Here is a 17,876-nt window from a genome sequence, read left to right as displayed (position 1 = left end):
AAAGAATCCCACATGAGTGACACCTGAGGCTTTATTTTAGGCCTACTTCTCACAGCAAAGTCTCAGGTTGGACTAACCTGATCTCCTAGAGGAAGGTGACCTGCTGAGCACATGGGGGAAGGCTGTGGATGTTGTTTACCTGGACCTTGGCAAAGCCTTTATTGTTGCTTCCCACAGCATTCTCCTGGACTAAGTGCTCATGGCTTGGTGGGACATTCTGTTCACTGGGTAAAACAACCCAGTTGGAGGGCCAGGCCCACAGGGTGCTGGTGAATGGTGCTACACCCAGCTGGTGGCCGGTCACCAGCGTGGCTCCCCAGGGCTCAGTTCTGCAGCCAGTCCTGTTTAAAATCCTTATCAGTGATCAGGAGGAGAGGATCAAGTGCACTCTCACTCAGTGGCACCAAGCCGGGCAGCAGTTCTGATCTACTGGGGGGCAGGAAAGCTCTACAGAGGGATCTGGACAGGCTGGATCAATAAGCCAAGGCCACTTTTGTGGGGTTCAGCATGACCAAGCACCAGATCCTGCCCTTGGGCCACAACAACCCCAGGCAGTGCTACAGGCTGGGGATAGAGTGGCTGGGAAGCTGCCCAGTGGAAAAGGACCTGGGGGTGCTGGTCCACAGCAGCTGAACATGAGCCAGTGTGTGTGCCCAGGTGGCCAAGAAGGCCAATGGTGACCTGGCCTGGATCAGCAATGGTGTGGCCAGCAGGAGCAAGGCAGGGATTGTGCTCAGCACTGGTGAGGCCACACCTCAAATCCTGTGCTCATTTCTGGGCCACTCACTGTAAGAAGAACATCCAGGTGCTGCAACCTCAGTGGTGCCCAGAGAAGGGCAACAGAGCTGGTGAAGGGTGTGGAGCACAAGTCTGATGAGAAGCAGCTGAAGGAGCAGCTGTTTAGCCTGGAGGCTCAGGGGACCTTACTGCTCTCCACAACCACCTGAAAGACAGCAGGGCTCTCTTCTCCCAGGCAACCAGCAACAGGACAGGAGAAAATGGCCTCAAGCTGCACCAGGGGAGATTTAGATTGGATGTTGGGAAATATTTCGTCACTGAAAGGGTTGTCAAACATGGAACAAGCTGCTCAGGGAAGTGGTGAGTCAGCATCCCTGGAGGTATTTTAAAAATGTGGAGTTGTGGCATGTGGGGAGACAGTTTGGAGTGAACTTAGCAGCACTGGGGAAACAGTTGGACTTGATGATCTTAAAGATCTTTTCCAACCTAAACAATTCTACATTTCTATTCTATAATTAACAATACTGTGCCTGTCCTGGGCTGGGCTGTTTCATTTCTACATCTAGAAAGAAACCAATACCTGTAAACAAAAAGAGGGCACAGGCCATCTCCTCTCTCTAAAGACAAGGTGAGCTAACAGAACAAGGACAAGGAGCTAAGACTATTTCTTAGAAATTCTGCAGAGTTTAGAATTAATAACACAGACACATGGACAGTGGATAAGGAATCAACTTTTCTTGTGTAGTGCTCCTGAAGAGAAAATTTCCTGCAGTCTTCCAGCAGATAATTCACTGGGACCTTTGTCCCCTAGAATGATCTGTTTGTTTTTCCTTTTGCCTCTACCTACCACAGACTACATAACTAGGCATAATCACCTGGTTTGCAGTTAAATGTAAAATGCTATTCTCCCTTGATAAGGGTTCACAGAAAAGCACACTTCATTGTGTATATCCTAAATTATCACAACTTTCAGGAGAAAAAAAAAAAAGAAAAAGCCAAAAGATGATTGGATCAAACATAAGAGGTTTGCGGAAGAGGGAAGAGACTGAAACAAAAATTAAAAAAAGGCAAGCAAATAAAAAGGAGAGGAAGGAGCTGAATGGGAATTATTTTTATAAAAGACTAGACAGATACATGAACAAAATTCATTTTAAACTGGTTAATTTTTGAATCATACAAGAAAATCTGATGCTAGACTACTATACAATAAAAAATTAAACTTCGCAGCTAACATTCCAGAGAATTTATTATGCAGCAGTATGAATGCCCAGATGGAGGGAAGCAGGTTCTGCTCACAGCTGTATCAAAAAAAATTCAAAGTAACCAAACTTGCAATAACACACTTTTACAGACAGAATTCTTACTATCCTGTTGCATGCTGTTGCATTTGTATTTCTGGAAAAAAAAATTGTAACTGTACAGCACATGAAATAACCTTAGAAGAGGTTTGATTGTAATAATAAGGAATTTATGAATTTTCACTATTTTTGTAAACAACACTTATGGCCACTGCCTTCTCAACAAAACCCCAAGGAGTAACAAGCAATTAAAACACCACTAAAAATTAAGCATGTAGCTTTTGTCACTCTTCCAGGCTCTCTGCTGTTGGCTGCAGATGCAACAATTACAAAGGAAAACAGAGGGAAGTGACTGAGTTCCAAAAAACTGGCAGTTGCTTTCTGTGCAGGTTTTATCATAAGTGCAATAAGCATCACCAAAAACTGCAGATAAAAGTGCTGCTGCTAGAACTTGTCACTTTTACACCTTTACCTTACACCAATCTCACTGCCTAACTGGATGATTATACAGTGCATAGTGCCACTTAGAAAGAGATGTAAAAGTAACCTTAAAAAGGAAAGTTAATCAGTCTGACCTTTAAGCTCTTGTATCTGCTCTACTTTGGTACTAAAGAATTAAAACAGAGTTGTATCATTTCTTGGAGGCTACTAAAGCTGGTGTACCATCAACATTTAAAAAACCAACATAAAGCAAACAAATGAAAAAATCAGCCTGAATTGTGCTGTTCAAGCAAATTTGTCATTAATTACAAAATACTTACAATCATCAGGCAAAACTTCCTTGAACTGCTCAAAATATGAATTCAACCTCACTAAGCTTTCCATGTTAATTATTTCTTGCAGTGAGGTGTCTCCAAACCTTTCAAAGGAGAAAAAAGGAACAATTAAGACCAAGGAAAAATGTTTCTCTTTTTCTTTGAAACAACTGCACTTGGCAATATGTGTACTAAAAAAACAGTTTAAAGATTCATCCCAAGATCTCCCTAACCATTCAAGTGCCAGGTGAAGAGTAACAGAGAACTGTTGTAATGATTCATTACAGAGAAAGAAAATATATGAGTATGAAGGGAAAAAGGGAAGGAAGGCATAAGAAAAATCCTGTAGAAAATAGTACTTAAAATTCTTTGGCTTTCATGTCTGTCTTTCAATATTAAATTCCTACCTGGCAATTTTTTAACCTAAATTTAAACTTTTAATAATGGATTTAATAGTTTAGTTCATAAACTAATACTAACAACCATAACATCAGTAGATAGGACTGAGAACGTTGACTTCAGGTATGTAAATGAAAAATAGGATTAATAAACCATGAATGTAATAAATATTGTCAACAATGCCCCAGTGCATCTTATCTAAATATATCCACTTACACAGATGTACACACAGTGCTGACATCTGTAACTGTGCTAGTCACCTTGGGCTTCCTTTGTAGGCAACAGAGAACAGTAATTGCTGCAATGCTTTTGTTCAGACTTTTTCTCGTTGTCCACTACCACAGTGCACACTCCAGCCTGGTACTAAGGCTGCTGTCACAACATGCATGTGCCTGGCTTCACTGGAGTGCTCCATTGGAGCAGTGCCCTGCCAATGTACTCTTTATAGGATGTGGCCATAACAGAGGGAATCTGCTGGCTCTTCCAGAACTGAGCAGTTTCCCTAGCAAATATAATTACATAATTATATTTTTCAGTTTTACAACAGTAGTGTTGCATTACAATAAAACTGCAAGGGTATGTTAAAACAGATGTACACCTTGCCCATTATCCTGAATTTTGACAGTGACCAGGAGAGGGAGTCTCAGGGAGAGTGCAAAGCCAAGACAGTAAATACACAACAATACCCAGAATGATCTTAGCCTCTAGTGATCTGCCACTCACAGATTTCTTAAGTCACAAGGAGCACCTGTGTGCTAACTAGCCCTTGATAGATCTCCCATTGTAAATTCATATCTAAACCACATAAACCTGGACTAGTCTCAAACTCATGAGGTAAGGAGTTTCACAGCTATGTGGCACATAAAGAAGGACTTCTTTCTGTTTGGCATTTGGCAGATTCATTTAGAACAGTGCTCCCAAGTTCATGTATTGGAGAAACTGAATCAGTCAGTTATGTAAGAGTGCAATTCCACATCAACATAGTTCCACTGCTGAACTGCCAGCAAGGCTGAGCTTGCTTGACTGGACACCTACTTCTCTGCTAGGGTTTGCTGCTCATTGATTCCCACGTTGAAAAGAACAGGCTGAACCCTCAGCAGCATTCCACTTTGAATCTCACGCGGCAGCAAATCAAACAAGGCGCTTGGCAGAGGGATCCTCACGTTAAATCCATCACTGAAAAGAAATAAACAGCTGTGAGACATAAGGATAAAAAAGCCACATTCCAAGAATGTGTTATTTGTCTAAAGAGGGATAACACCTAGAATATAATATAAACATTAAAAAACAACCATCAGTCACAACTGACTGAGGAACTGCCACAACTAGCTTCTAGTCAGAAGATCTATTCTAGTTCAAAACCAAACCTGCAGCAACCTGTAATGGTGCATTTATATCCTCACAGACATTCACATCAGATCTACCAATCTCCTGACAATGGCTGACTTTGCTCTCCTCATTAATACTGCAGTTCTTCTACAACTTGGGTAGAAAAAGCCAAACTTTAGCATGTTCCCACTCATGAGGAATAAAGTATATTTATTGGTTTTTACCGATTTCCAGTGATGACTGGCAGCATGTCAGTAGATGTATTTGATGTAGCCTGAGTTACTTTAAAGGTTACATTCCTCAAGTCCATGATTCCCAAACTCATGTCCTCCAGCATTGCCAGCTCCTCACCTAAATCCAAGAGGAAAAAGTGAATTGTAATTACTTGTTATGCACAACTTTCCTTTGTCAATTCGATGGCAACAATAGGCCAACACTCCACACAGAAGTTCCACAGACGAAGCAGTGCTGCAGCCCTGGTCTCCCCCTTGACCTACAGACAATGTCACGGCTGATTTTTTGAGTTCAGTTTGTCATTAATTACAAAATACTTACAATCATCAGGCAAAACTTCCTTGAAATGCTCAAGATAACTTGGTGTTTTCAAGTTTAGAAAACACCAGTTATCTAGAACAGTCCAGACTACTACTTTTTTTAAGGTATTTTATATGCTGATTTTCCAAGGTAGGTGATGCTAATAAGTACTTCTCAGCATTGTCAGAGCCATAATATCCTTTGCATGAGGTATTCTGGATTTGTCTAATAAAACATTCCCTAACCAGTATCCAGACAGCTTTTGAGACATGGAAGTGAAACACTTCTGAGTGAAGTACTTTCCCTTTTTCATATTCTGTCTTCAGTCTCACATTGTGCTGCAAAACTACAGAAGTTTCAAGAAAATTCAAAAAGTGTATTTTGGGCACAGTTTCTCCCAGCTTACCAGAACTTTCATCCAATTATTTTCTGAAAAAAAAACCCAAAGACCACTGTGATACATTTTAGTCTTTCTTAAACCTTTGACATTCTATTATAAAAGAACTACACTTATCTTTTGGAAACAATTCAAGCAAGTGTGAAAAAATTCAGAGTTGTTAGATAATTAAGTACTTCGGCTATAATCTAGATTTGCATTTTAGTTTTTAAAATAATTTTGTAGCTGAGCTGCAGATTGTCCCAAACACTCAGATCCTGCTGTAGCAAATTTAATGCAGAATTTGCTGACTCAACAGCTAATCCCACCCCCTGGCCCTGTGCCTTTACCGTAAGTGCTCAGCAGGCTCTCAAACTGTGCCAGCAAGCCAATGGTGTAGAGTTGTCTTAGAAATCCATCATCATGCAGGCAGTTCCTCAGCTTGATAATGAAACCACAAATGAGAGCTGTCAGCTGTGAGAGAGGAAACAGAAAAGAATGAAATTATTCAAAACAAAAAAGGTTCTTCAGCCCCAAACAAAAATCACAGCATGTATAAGAAGTGTAATAAAATCTGTCACACAGATACTCTTTTCCTTTAGACATCATTTTTTCCTTGCAGCTGAAGACAACCAACCAATGAAAAGCCAAAACACTCATTAAATGAGATTCAGGGCACACTGCCTTCATCTCACAAACTGTCTCAAAATGGGGCTGCTGTCGATCTCACACCTTCTTGTTTTCTGAACACGATCACTTGTGGTAGGGTCTACAACTTATGAATTACAGAAGTTGCTCCTTAGAGAATTGGTTTAGTTTTAGACAGAAAAGCAACACAGCTAGTTCCAGGCCAAGAATTTTGATAGTATGAATAAATTACTGCTTTTCAAAAATTACATTTGAGAAAGCTTTAAAATGCAGTATCTGTTCACATTATGCAGACTTAAACTCTGATGTTACAAGATATTCAGAACAAGATCCTGAGGATCTAGTCCTAAGATTAGTACTAAGTAGTACTAAGTACTATTATCTAAAATTAATACTAGTCTTAATTCACTGTCCACAAAGGAATTTCCCAGGTGATGGCCATATACTTTGTATACAGGCGTATGACTTTGTTATAGAATTAAACAGAACAGAATAAAGTTCTGAACATGATGGGTAAACATATCCAAAGGACTGAATTTTAAAATTATCTGCGTTCTGTGGTGGGTTTTATATTAGAAAATTCCCTGATTTTATCTCTATGAAATCACAGAATCAAAGATTCATTAAGGTTGGAAAACACCTCCAAGATCACCAAGGCCAACCCAGCAGCACCACCACATACACCACTAAACCATGTCCTCAACTGCCATATCCACACATTTTTTGAACACTTCAGGGATGGTGGCTCCACCACTTTCCTGGGCAGCCCACTCCAGGTTTTAACAACCACTTCCATGCAGAAATTTTTCCTAATATGTACTCTAAATCTTCCCAGCACAACTTGAGGACATTTCCTCTCATCCTGCCACTTGTTTTACATTTTTGATATTACACTATCAGACTAAAGCCCTGCCAGTGATGTCCAAGAAATAAACTGTTTAAGATAAATCAACAAGACAGTGATTTCACAGGAAAGCAGACATAATACAAAGGTGCAGTGGGTAGAGGAATTTTTTTCTGTGGGCAGTGGAAATTTTTTTAGTGCAGATACCTGCTAGTCAGTGTCTGACACAAGAGATGCCTGCAGGACCAGAAAAAACCCAGAACTAATTTCTATTCCTGTAGCTGGACCTCTGCTGGGTTTCTCATTGCAGAAAACAACAAAAGGTAACTGAGAGAGTACACTGCTACTCATAGACCTTTTTGTCCCCCCTGTCTCACACCTACTTTTTCTTTGGCCTGGTGGCATTGGAAGGCAAAGGTTATTTCTGAAAACAGCAGTATATTTTAGTATACTAGTATTTTTACTAGTTCTGGAATAATTTTTTTTCAATAGTGAATGACTGTATACCCAAGGAGACACCTAATTTATGAATTGTCAAATGCACATAACCAGTAAGCACAGGATGGCACAGCTTGCAAGGGGAAATCAGTGTCAAACCTGGGAAGAGATCTGAAAAATTCTGGAAAGAGTAATCTTTCATATTTCATAGAAACCCCACCCAATGTGGAAGGGAAATCAAATCATGCATTTGTGCTTGCTTACAGTCTGGCAGAAGACAACATCCCTGCGATACTGAAGGCTCAGGCAGAGCCCTATTGTTGGGGCACTGTCCTGCATTAATAAAAACACCATGGCTTTCTTGGCCTTGTCGCTCATCATGGCTACACAGTCAGTGAGTGTGGTCAGCAAGGGATAAAGAGCTTCACTCCATTCACCTGGTTCAAAGAAAAAAAAGAAAATTAGCAGCAGTGGAAGCACTTTATTTGAAACAAACACACGTTAAGAAGAAACTTCCTGTTGCAGGACAAATAATTCACATTTAGAACTCATTTTATTTTGGTTGGATGGTTATTCCCTGCTTTGTAATAATTAAGTAACCTTACAGTGTGGTTATTGCATGAGGAATATATGGAGAATTTTACTTTGTAAAGCTGATACGACTTTCCAGGCCATGTAAAATTTACCAGAATTTGTGCCCACACAACAGGCTGTACAACAGCAGATTTGGAAATCATAACAGAAACATGAACCATTATATACAGAAGTGTATATAACTGCATGTTCTTGTTTAAACAAACCCTTTCACTGCACATACATGGACAGACAGTAAGGAGTCCACTGTATAACAGAAGTGGGGACCATCTGCTTAGCCATCTCTGTCAATGAGATTCCTCCCAAACACCCTGTCTTTTGAATCTCTAGCCTCATAGGTGTATCATTCAATTGCTTCACCACCTTATTGATCCTTATTGCACTTCAGTGAGGCAAGATGATGTTCATCTCCTACTTGCAGCTAAGAATAATAAGGTGTGAGGTGAGAAATTAATGTAGGTACTCTTTTAAGTGTTTCCTGTCTCCTGAGCAGTTTTAAAGGCTTTAAGTTAGATTACAAGAAATATTAAACACAGTGAATTAGACGGGAGTCCTACAGATTGTTGGAAGTACTTTGGAGCTTTTCTTCCACTGAAATACACAACATATGATCCAGAGGGATTCTGTTCAAGGTCCTGCACAGGAAGCACAGAAGTGAAACTGAGTTGTCCAAGTCCTTCTCTTTTTACAGGGCAGGACAATATGTTTTATTTTTTAAAAGCACCAGAGCTCACAAACAGCACACACACAACTCCCACCCTAGCTGGCTGTAGGAACAAGGCAACATACAGACCAGAACCTGCATGAATGAGACACTTAAAGACCCTGAAAGTAAATTGTTTGGGATTTTGACTCAGAGGCAGAAGTAAGAGTCAGTAATAATAAATGTTCCTTTGATAACCAGCCAAAGAGGGGAACTCTGGAAGTCTGCTAACAGAAACATATCTGGCAAGAGTAACAGAACTATCCTTTTGGCTTTTGTTCTATGTGGTAGATGTATAACCTAACAAACTACACTAAGAGAAAGTTGTTTGACTCTGTTTCATTGCCTTAAATAAAGCAGGAAACATCAAAAGAACAGGCAAGGAATCACAGCTTATCTTCTAAATTCCAATAAATATTTATCTCAAAATTAGTTAGATGCCATAACATGGCCTTGTGAACACTTAGAAAGCAAAATACAGATGAAACTAACAGTGTTTCTTTTACTGCATTTAAGAGCTTTTCTGTAAGCAAATGAGAATAACAAGAACTGAAAATATTTTCCAGCACATCATCATCTCACTGACTGTATGTACATACATGTATATATATGTATATACATGCATATAGCTACTAACTCAGTGAAGATTTAAAACTGTAGTGTGTCTGAGAGCACTTAATTTTAAAGATATGTTTATCTTTGGCAATCACAAAGTACACTGGTAAAGATAATGCAATTATTAGATGGGTTTCTTTCTTCCAACATTCACATACAAGGCAGAGACTCAAATGAGGTAGTGAGCAAAAATTCTCTGTGCTGTGTATACTCTTGGTTTAAAATTCTGGCCATGAAGAAACAAACCCTTGTTAGTCTGCAAAGTTCTAAACAAGCACTCTCCCATATCTGGACATGTAAAAAGACTAGATACCCTCTGCACTCTTAGGAAATAACTGCTCAACAGCTTAAGTAACTCACGTGGTGTTGTAAAGCATTGCCATTTCAAAATGGTCCATCTTAAAGCAAGGCACTTGTTCAGTTAAGTATGAACAATCCCCTGCAGTTTTCAGAAGAAGCAGAAGCCATGAATGCACATACCTGGGGCAGATTCTTCCAGAGTAGGGCTGCAATCTGCACAGAAATGGAGGGGCAACATGCATGATTAAGGAGCAGCAACACAGTCTAAATACAAGCAACTCAAATGCTCAGTGCCAGGGTTCTCAAACATTTTCACTGAGTGAAGAGGAGCTAGGCAGAAATACTTTGTTGCCCCCAGGCATGGAGGGCATGGGCTGTCTCCTCCACTCCATTGTTCTGATCAGAGGAACACCTGGATGGGGACTTGGAGGAAAGCCAGTACCTGCTAGCTCAGAGGCTTGCTGTGGATTACCAGCAAGGGCACTGTCAACCCCCAGTGATCCACAGGGCACAATTTGAGAACCACTGGTTTACTGCAATCACAGATTAAGCTGGCAGTAAGGCTGCTAAACAGAAGAGCAAAAGACCAGCAATAAGTTCAATGCACTTAACAGAAATTACATTAAGGCACCCACAATGTAAGAGTAAGAAAAAACCAGTACTTTGCTACCCGAGTCAAATTCCATTACACAATTTCTGAGATAATTAACAGAAATTTTAGAATGTATATTAAGGGCTGAAACTCCACCAGTGAAGTCTGTGAGTATTCCATACTCACTTCAGTGGGAGGATCAAGCTGTCAGATGAAAACATACTACAGGTCAGTGCTAACAGTAAAAAATAACATAAGCCCTGTTGTAGCAAGTCCTGCATTAATGCAAAGTAGTTTACTAAGCTAACAGAATTTAAGCTTCTGTTGTTTATATCTAGATTCACTAGTCAATTATAAATCTGAATATAACAACAGAAAACATAAAATTCAACAGTGTTGCATCAGGACAATCATCTCAGCTAGATAATCAGAAAAACCTCTCAGTAAATTAAAATCCGTCATGTTCACTAAAGAAACTGTATGTCCCTATGTGATTTTGTGATTTTAGTAATGAATATCTAAGCCAATAACCTAAGTATGTTTGAAAATATATTTTTTAAGTTTCCTTTCTACTATTTCAGGCAATATTTTCTTTCACAAACATTCATTTCTAGAGAGATCCTTCAATCAAATCTTACCATCCCTCTCTTACCAGTTCTGGAACTATCTTGTTTGGCTTGGTTTTACATTGCTTTCAAAATAATTTCCGTCTGCTCTCTGCTCATTTATTCAAAACTCAGAATTACTGACTGGAAAAACCTTAATTCTTTCAATACACAAAACCAAAAATGTTGTGATTAGGAACTTAGAAAATGGACCTTCTTTGTCCTTCAATTCTGCCCCAGATTCTGTTGGTTAAACAGAAGGATTTTTTCCCCCTATTTTGGAGGGACAGCAGGGAAAAGTTACAGAAATTCTTTGCACTAAAAAAATCTTTGGTTGGGTCACACAGCGAATTCCACTTTTACATGGTGTAAGTGTCAAGATCTAGAGCAGATTTAAAAGAACCACTGAAAATGGTAGGAAAATATTATTCTAAGTTGTTTCCAGCATCCAATTGTCTTGGGAAAACCTTCTGACAACACTCAACACAGATTTTTCCTGTGAATTTTTAATATTAAAAATCCACAACATTTAATCATTTGTGTGAATGTGCATTGAAGGTTACTGATTAAACTTACATGTAAATACAGATAAAACTTCATGTAAACTAGCTGGCAAACAAAAACATTTATAGGTATCAAACCAGTAAAAGGAATTTAGTCAAAGGTTATTGAAACAAAAACCTACACTCCTATTTTTTAATAATGCACAAAAAGGTCAGTCTAATCTAGAAAAACATGGTTGTCTAAGATACTAAATAAACTATAAGGTGACATGCAAAGCTACACAAAAAATATATTAACATTTTCACTTAATTTTTGCCTTTTTTTTCTTAAGGCACTCCCACTGCAACACTAACAATGTGATGGACATGAAGTCACAGACACACAAAAGGGACAAGGGCCCCATCAAACAAGACAGAACAGGACAAAGGAAATGAGAACACAGATCAGGCATTTTAGAGGTTCACTTCGCCCACCTGTGCTATTAAGTGGCCAAATCAGAATGACCACATGCAAAGAATGTCAGAATAAGTCAAGTACATAAGTAAATAAAATAATTCTGAAATTTAATGCACAGCTGCCAAACTGTCAGTCTAAAATTACAAGGATTTATTTCATTCGCATGCTTACAACTTTACAATGGGTTCCATACAGCACCCACTTGAGCCTAAATTTTGAATGGATTATTCAACTAAGAACTTGCACTGCTAATTTCTACATTCTAGATACAAGAAGTCCAAATAATTGAGTGCCTCAGCACCAGTTTGGGTTAAAATTTGCTTTGAACTCTGTTAGGTTCATCTACATTCAGCTCAGTCTAATGGGACTGCTTATGGTCCTCTCCCATGCTTTAGCAGCCCAGCTGGGACTACCAGTTTTTTAGTAAGTGCCTGCACTTCTCTCATGTTTTATTTACCTGTAATAAGCTTTGATTGCTGCAAAGAAGCTGAAGCCAACAGGAAAGCCAGCAGAGGTGGTGTCTGTATTGTGATAACTCATACAACTGTTTTACCAGCTTAAAACACACAGAGTGAAAACCAAGCGCCACTGCCACCAATGGATTTGGAAATTATTTCAGTGGGACCAGGATTTCAAAAGAAGCAATGGGCTTAGCAGCTCCCAGTACACCTAACAGCTCTTTCTGCCTGACATCACTGCTGAACACCACCACTGAGCTAAAAACACATGGAGGGCTGTAGGGGAGGCTCAGGAATGATGCCAGCACACAGGAAGAGAGCAGCAGGGAGAAGCAGCGTCTGGCATACGCACTTGTCTTGAGAGAATGGCATGCACAGGATGGTGTGGATGAAGATGGTGGTGAGGATGATGAAGGTGGTGAGGATGATGAGGTCTCATTTAAATCTTCTGGATTTATCCAGTAGGCACGACTGTCCCGATTACCTTTCTTACTGGTACTGCTGACATCACACTGGAAAACGTCCTCACAGCTGTCACTCTGCAGGCGCTCCTTCTGCAGGAGTTTGTCCACTCGCTGTATGATACACTCCAGACTTTTGTCAACATTCAACCAAACTTTCTCCTGAAAAGAAAACATTTCTTTCCCAGTTTAAAACCAAAAGAGATATTGGGTAACAAATCCCTTGGCGATATATTTCCTCGTGTGATTCTAGTCCCAATTCCTCTGCAAACTTTCCTCTGGACTATTGTGGTTGCATGTGTGCACACACAAATTATGGATATATAAATAACATATACCAGGATGTCAACAATATCTAGTGACATGACTTGTGTGCTAAATAGCAAAGTTATTTTCTGTGTAAGCTTGCCAAACAATTTTAAGTTCCTCCTCTTGCCCTATAATTCCAATTTCTAGATGGCACTATTGTTTAGTCCTGAAATTCATGTTTGACATAGTAATTGTATACAATCACACATCATTTTTTCTTTGTAACTCAGTGAACAACAGATAAAATGACTATTATAGTAATGCCTAAACACTGAATTAGCTTTATTTGTATCTTATTACTGTGACTTTGACTGTAAGTCAAAGTATGCCAAAATAATTACAACTAGCAAGGATCCATTTCCAAAATGAATTGAATCTCTTTTAAAAGTTGGTATTTCCCAATATTAGCAATTGCTTTACTTAATCTTGACTATTTGTGAGATTTAGTTAACTTCTGTTTATTTAACACAATGACAGAATTTACACAGTCCAATTTTCAATTTGATTGGCAGTGTGGTAGGGAAAATAAATTAAATACTTTGTGCAAACAGATTTAAAATGCTGTTCATAATCAAAACAGTGATTGACTGCAAGTTCTAAATGTTTATGGGAGTATTTCTGTAAGAGGAAGGCCAAATTGCATAGCTAGCACCCCCAAAATACACTTGGGAAAGTGCAAAAGCCCATTGTAGTGTGGTCAGTTTTTCACTTGAAAAGCTATTTACTTTCCCTTGGGCCTCACCTTAAAAATGCTGTGCACCTCCTCTAACAGTTTCCAGTGTTTAGGAGACCCAGAAATATTTATTAAAGCCTGCTTGTATTCCCATGTCAAGGAGTAACTGCCTGCAGGATAGAGACAACATCTTTGCTAGCTGAGTAATACCTCCAACATACTCATCCTATGCATATCTGGTGAGCAGCTACAGAGCTTATTAAAAAAGAAAGTAAAAAGAACAAAGGATTCATCGCTTCACTATGCAAACATACCCATTCCTCTTCGTGCCAGTCCACCTGCAGAGAAGATCGGCTATTTCTTCCGGTCCATCTGGCCACAAGTGTGTCTTGATCATTCCTTAGCATCACTTGTTCCCCTTCTCCAGAGGTTGGAGATGCTTTTGAAGCTATATAGTCTGGCCTTGCAGCATTCAGTCCATGTATTGAATTTGCCAACAGCTTGCAGTCACAAACTGTGACAAGTTGCCGGGTCTAAAACGCAATAAAGCCCCACATTTTGAAAACTTTTCATGATTCCATACACAGTTTATACTGCATTTATTTCAAGAAAGAAAAAAAAAAAAAAAAGAAGCAGTATTCTGTAAAAGAAATTATTGCTTGAAGGTGCCTTTAGAATACTTTTACAGAATGACCTTAAAAAATAGTATAGGATCCCAAAACACAAATGATACATTTCCAAGGTCTGTACTACTATATTAGATTTGTAATTGTTGAAAATTTCACTGAGGAATGTGCAATTCAATTTATTTGCACTTTATTCTTCATTTGATGAAAACTTAGAACAATGTGCAGACACATGTGTTGTGTCTGAGCACTGGAACAGGCTCCCCAGGGATGTGGTCAGAGCACCAAGACAGAGTTCAAGAAGTGTTTGGATAATGCTCTCAGGCACATGGTATGAGTCTGGGAGGGCAGGACCAGGATGATCCTGATTATAGTCCCTTCCAACTCACTATATTCTATATTAAATGATTTTTATACCCCACACAACAGTTGCCACACCAGAAGGATCAGGTTTCACCCCAATCATCCTGTCTGAAATCATAAAAATGTTTAAGAGGAGGGCTGAAGGTATAACCCACTAATCAATGCAATTTGTTCCCTGTCTTATTTAGCTGTGTCGTATTAAAGGATTTCTGTAAACCATATGAATAGGAAAATTATGTGGCCTGTGTGTCTACTAAAATAACAACAAACAAGACATGAATATGTTATATATACACATAATCCAGTTGTAGAAAATCCCACAGAACAATTAAACACTGTATTCATTTAGAATGAGTACTACAATAAATAATACATTTACATGAGGTCCTGTTGTACAAAGTTGTATGTGCATCCCTTTCACTGGGACAATTTATGTCAAGCTGATTGGCCCCTACTGCTGTTTAGAGCCTTCAGATCTGCTTCAAGGACAAATGAGGTCAGTAAAACTGTATTTGGGTTTTTTCTCCCTGTAAGATTGTGTTCAGCTGTGGATCCAGTCTGTTTTTTTGTTAGCACATCAAGAAATAACTTGTTTACATTACTATAATTCAAGCAAAGGTTATGTCACCATTATTCCTTATTTCACCAGTGGAAAAATACAGAATTATTTCATTAACTTTCACACAGTTGCTGCTGCTTGACAGATGACTCAGAACATTAAAAAAATCCCAGGTGGTTATGGAGAAAAGGATATAAAAGAAAGTGAAGAATGCACATTACTGCAATGTGATAAATGAATAGAGGGAATCTGAGGACATTGCACTTTCAAGAGGAGGTAAAGGCAAGAGTGTCAAAAGTAGGAGATACATAAATAAAACCAGGAACTTTTAAAGGTTTATATAACTTTTGTTTAGGTCTGTGCATGTTACAACACTCTACTGAAAAAGGTAAAACAGATGTTTCAAGAAAAACTACTAAAGGCACAGAGAGAACAAGCAATACACTGTGCTTCAGCAGGGAGATGAATTATTCTCCTACCTTATCTGCTAGGATGGCAAGTGTTCTTTCAAGGCCATTAGCTGATCTATCCTTGGCAGCTCTTGAGAGCCTTTCTGCATAGTAACTGACTTGTGTTTTCAGGGTGTTGATTTGTGCAATGATTTCCTTTGCTCTAACGATGTCCTGTGGGATGTATATTATAGACTGGGAACCTGTTGAAGTGCTGAAAAAGAAAGACTGATTTTAGGGGGGAAATTGATCTAGAGGGACACACATTACAGTGGCATGCTGGGGAATTAATGGCAGACAACAAAAATGTACCTAAACTGGTGAAAAACAGTGAAAGTCCAGTGGGCAATTGCACAGCAGGAACATGATGCTAGAGACTTCTCTGCCTTTAGTAAAAGTATTCAGATGCAGATTTACTAATCCCTCATACCAAGGGGCTGTGGGCAGAGTTTGCACACCAGAGGAACAGTTTTGCTGAGGAGAATGTGGGTGACAGATTTTGCCATCAGATACAGAACCACCTTTTGCAGGGACATCTTGCTCCATTCTCCCTCTCCTTACAACACAGATACTTCACTGAGGCCTTGCTTACAAACATGTTTTACCATATATCTACTAATATAATGAAAAGAAAATCTATGCTTCTTCTAACACAGAAATGCCACCCAGATCCATAATGCAAACACTGTTGTATTAACAAAAAAGTCCTTCTGCAAGTATATAATTTCCCCTATTGCAGACCAGAATCAAGTTACACCAGCAAAAGCAATTTTATGATATGTAAAAAATCAACATGCATCTTCAGACTGATCCAAGGACACTGTTCTCTATGTAGTTTCTCTTAGCACACACTTAAAATACTAAACTAGGGACAAACATATCTTTATAAGGGGATAATGCAGCTACACTAAGATTGCTTATTTGACAGTGGAGACCAGATTATGCCCTTTTAAGTTTAGATGTCTATAGAAGTTGCTTATCCAATCCAAGACAGATGGTCTACAACTGCTGGAGAAAGAATGGCACTTCCAAAGGGTAATTTGATCCCATTTGAGAGTCATTCACAAAAGCTGCCTTTTAACTTAGAAAATTACTCTAAGTTGAAGTTGTGCTCTTAGTTAATTATTTGGAACCGACTGACAACTACTCCCTTTGTCAAGAAAAATGCTGGGTTCTTCCTTCCCAGTAGGAAAGGTACCCTAATACTAGGCCTTACATCATCTCCAGCTGTGCCAAGTGCAATATCCATGCATCAAGCATGAAAGGACACCTATTGTGTATTAACTTCATTTTATTATTTTTTTTCAGTCATGAATGGCTTCAGCATAGTGACAGCACAGAAGAACCTACTGTTTGCACCCATCTCAGCACTGTTAAATGGAGACAGCCACGCTGAGAGGTTACATGGAGAGGGGTTTCTTTTTCAGGAACAGATCATGACCTCCAAGGAGTGGGAACTCTGCTACGCTCAGAGCAATGCTGTTCATTTCTGCTGTGTATCTGTGAGGTAGGAAATGAGGGTTGTGTTCAAAATCATGTCACAATTCCAATTCTTATCCCTTAATGGATATTAAGGCAAGGGAGTAGTCTAATGCCAGTGTCTGCCTGAGCTCCATTACAAAAGAAAGATGAGGGATGTGTTATCAAAGGATGTAACTCAGAAGTGATTCCTGGAAGAGTTTTCTTGTTTGTGCTCTGCCCACCCACCCAAGGGGCAGAGAACAACCACTTCCCAGCACTGCTATCCCATACAGCAAATTAATCTCAGGTTTTAGGGCTTTCCCTCTACTTGATTTGTGCTTTCTAGTGACTGGTGATCTTAGTGACAATTCCTCTGAGCAATTTCTTTCCACAACAGTGTGGTTAACATGCATAAAGACATAGTTGGCAGAAAAGGCCATGCAGCATATTGAGATTGGATTTAGAATTATTATATTTTTAATAATAAACACTTGCTAGGATGACTGGGGAAAAAATTATGGTGTAAAGTTCACATATACTTACTTTCCAACCTGCAATTGCTTTTTCAAATGAACAGCTCTCATTGTGTTATAGCAGCAAAATGTAATACAGACTTAAATTCTCAGTGAATTGGGGGTTCAACTTTAATAAGAGTAATTTAGAGCAGAATTTCTGCATTTTTGAACCACCCAGTAATGTCTGCTTTTGATAGCACTGAACACCACAAAATGAGAAAAAATATTATGTGAAAATGTTTAAATAAAGACATGGATTACAAAAGTATACATC

General features: G+C 39.0%; 1 protein-coding gene across 16 annotated transcripts in view; it reads right to left on the bottom strand.

The window, feature by feature from the left end:
• Positions 1–17,876, bottom strand: part of INPP4A (inositol polyphosphate-4-phosphatase type I A) — a 109,889-nt gene that overhangs the window by 14,414 nt on the left and 77,599 nt on the right. For 14 of the 16 annotated variants that reach the window (XM_064711074.1, XM_064711110.1, XM_064711065.1 and 11 more), the window contains 9 exons: positions 15,657–15,840; positions 13,944–14,162; positions 12,671–12,809; positions 9,752–9,784; positions 7,624–7,796; positions 5,780–5,903; positions 4,744–4,870; positions 4,226–4,366; positions 2,798–2,895 (listed from right to left, as the gene is read on the bottom strand). In XM_064711074.1, coding sequence (XP_064567144.1) covers positions 2,798–2,895; positions 4,226–4,366; positions 4,744–4,870; positions 5,780–5,903; positions 7,624–7,796; positions 9,752–9,784; positions 12,671–12,809; positions 13,944–14,162; positions 15,657–15,840 — 1,238 coding nt within the window. The remainder of the gene's footprint in view (positions 1–2,797; positions 2,896–4,225; positions 4,367–4,743; positions 4,871–5,779; positions 5,904–7,623; positions 7,797–9,751; positions 9,785–12,670; positions 12,810–13,943; positions 14,163–15,656; positions 15,841–17,876) is intronic. The other 2 variants (XM_064711130.1, XM_064711188.1) reach the window with 1 other exon arrangement.

Source organism: Zonotrichia leucophrys, chromosome 1 (genome assembly GCF_028769735.1).
Source record: "Zonotrichia leucophrys gambelii isolate GWCS_2022_RI chromosome 1, RI_Zleu_2.0, whole genome shotgun sequence".
NCBI lineage: Eukaryota > Metazoa > Chordata > Aves > Passeriformes > Passerellidae > Zonotrichia > Zonotrichia leucophrys.
Note: the sequence above shows the minus strand (reverse complement) of the source record. Positions and strands in the feature narration are given on the sequence as shown.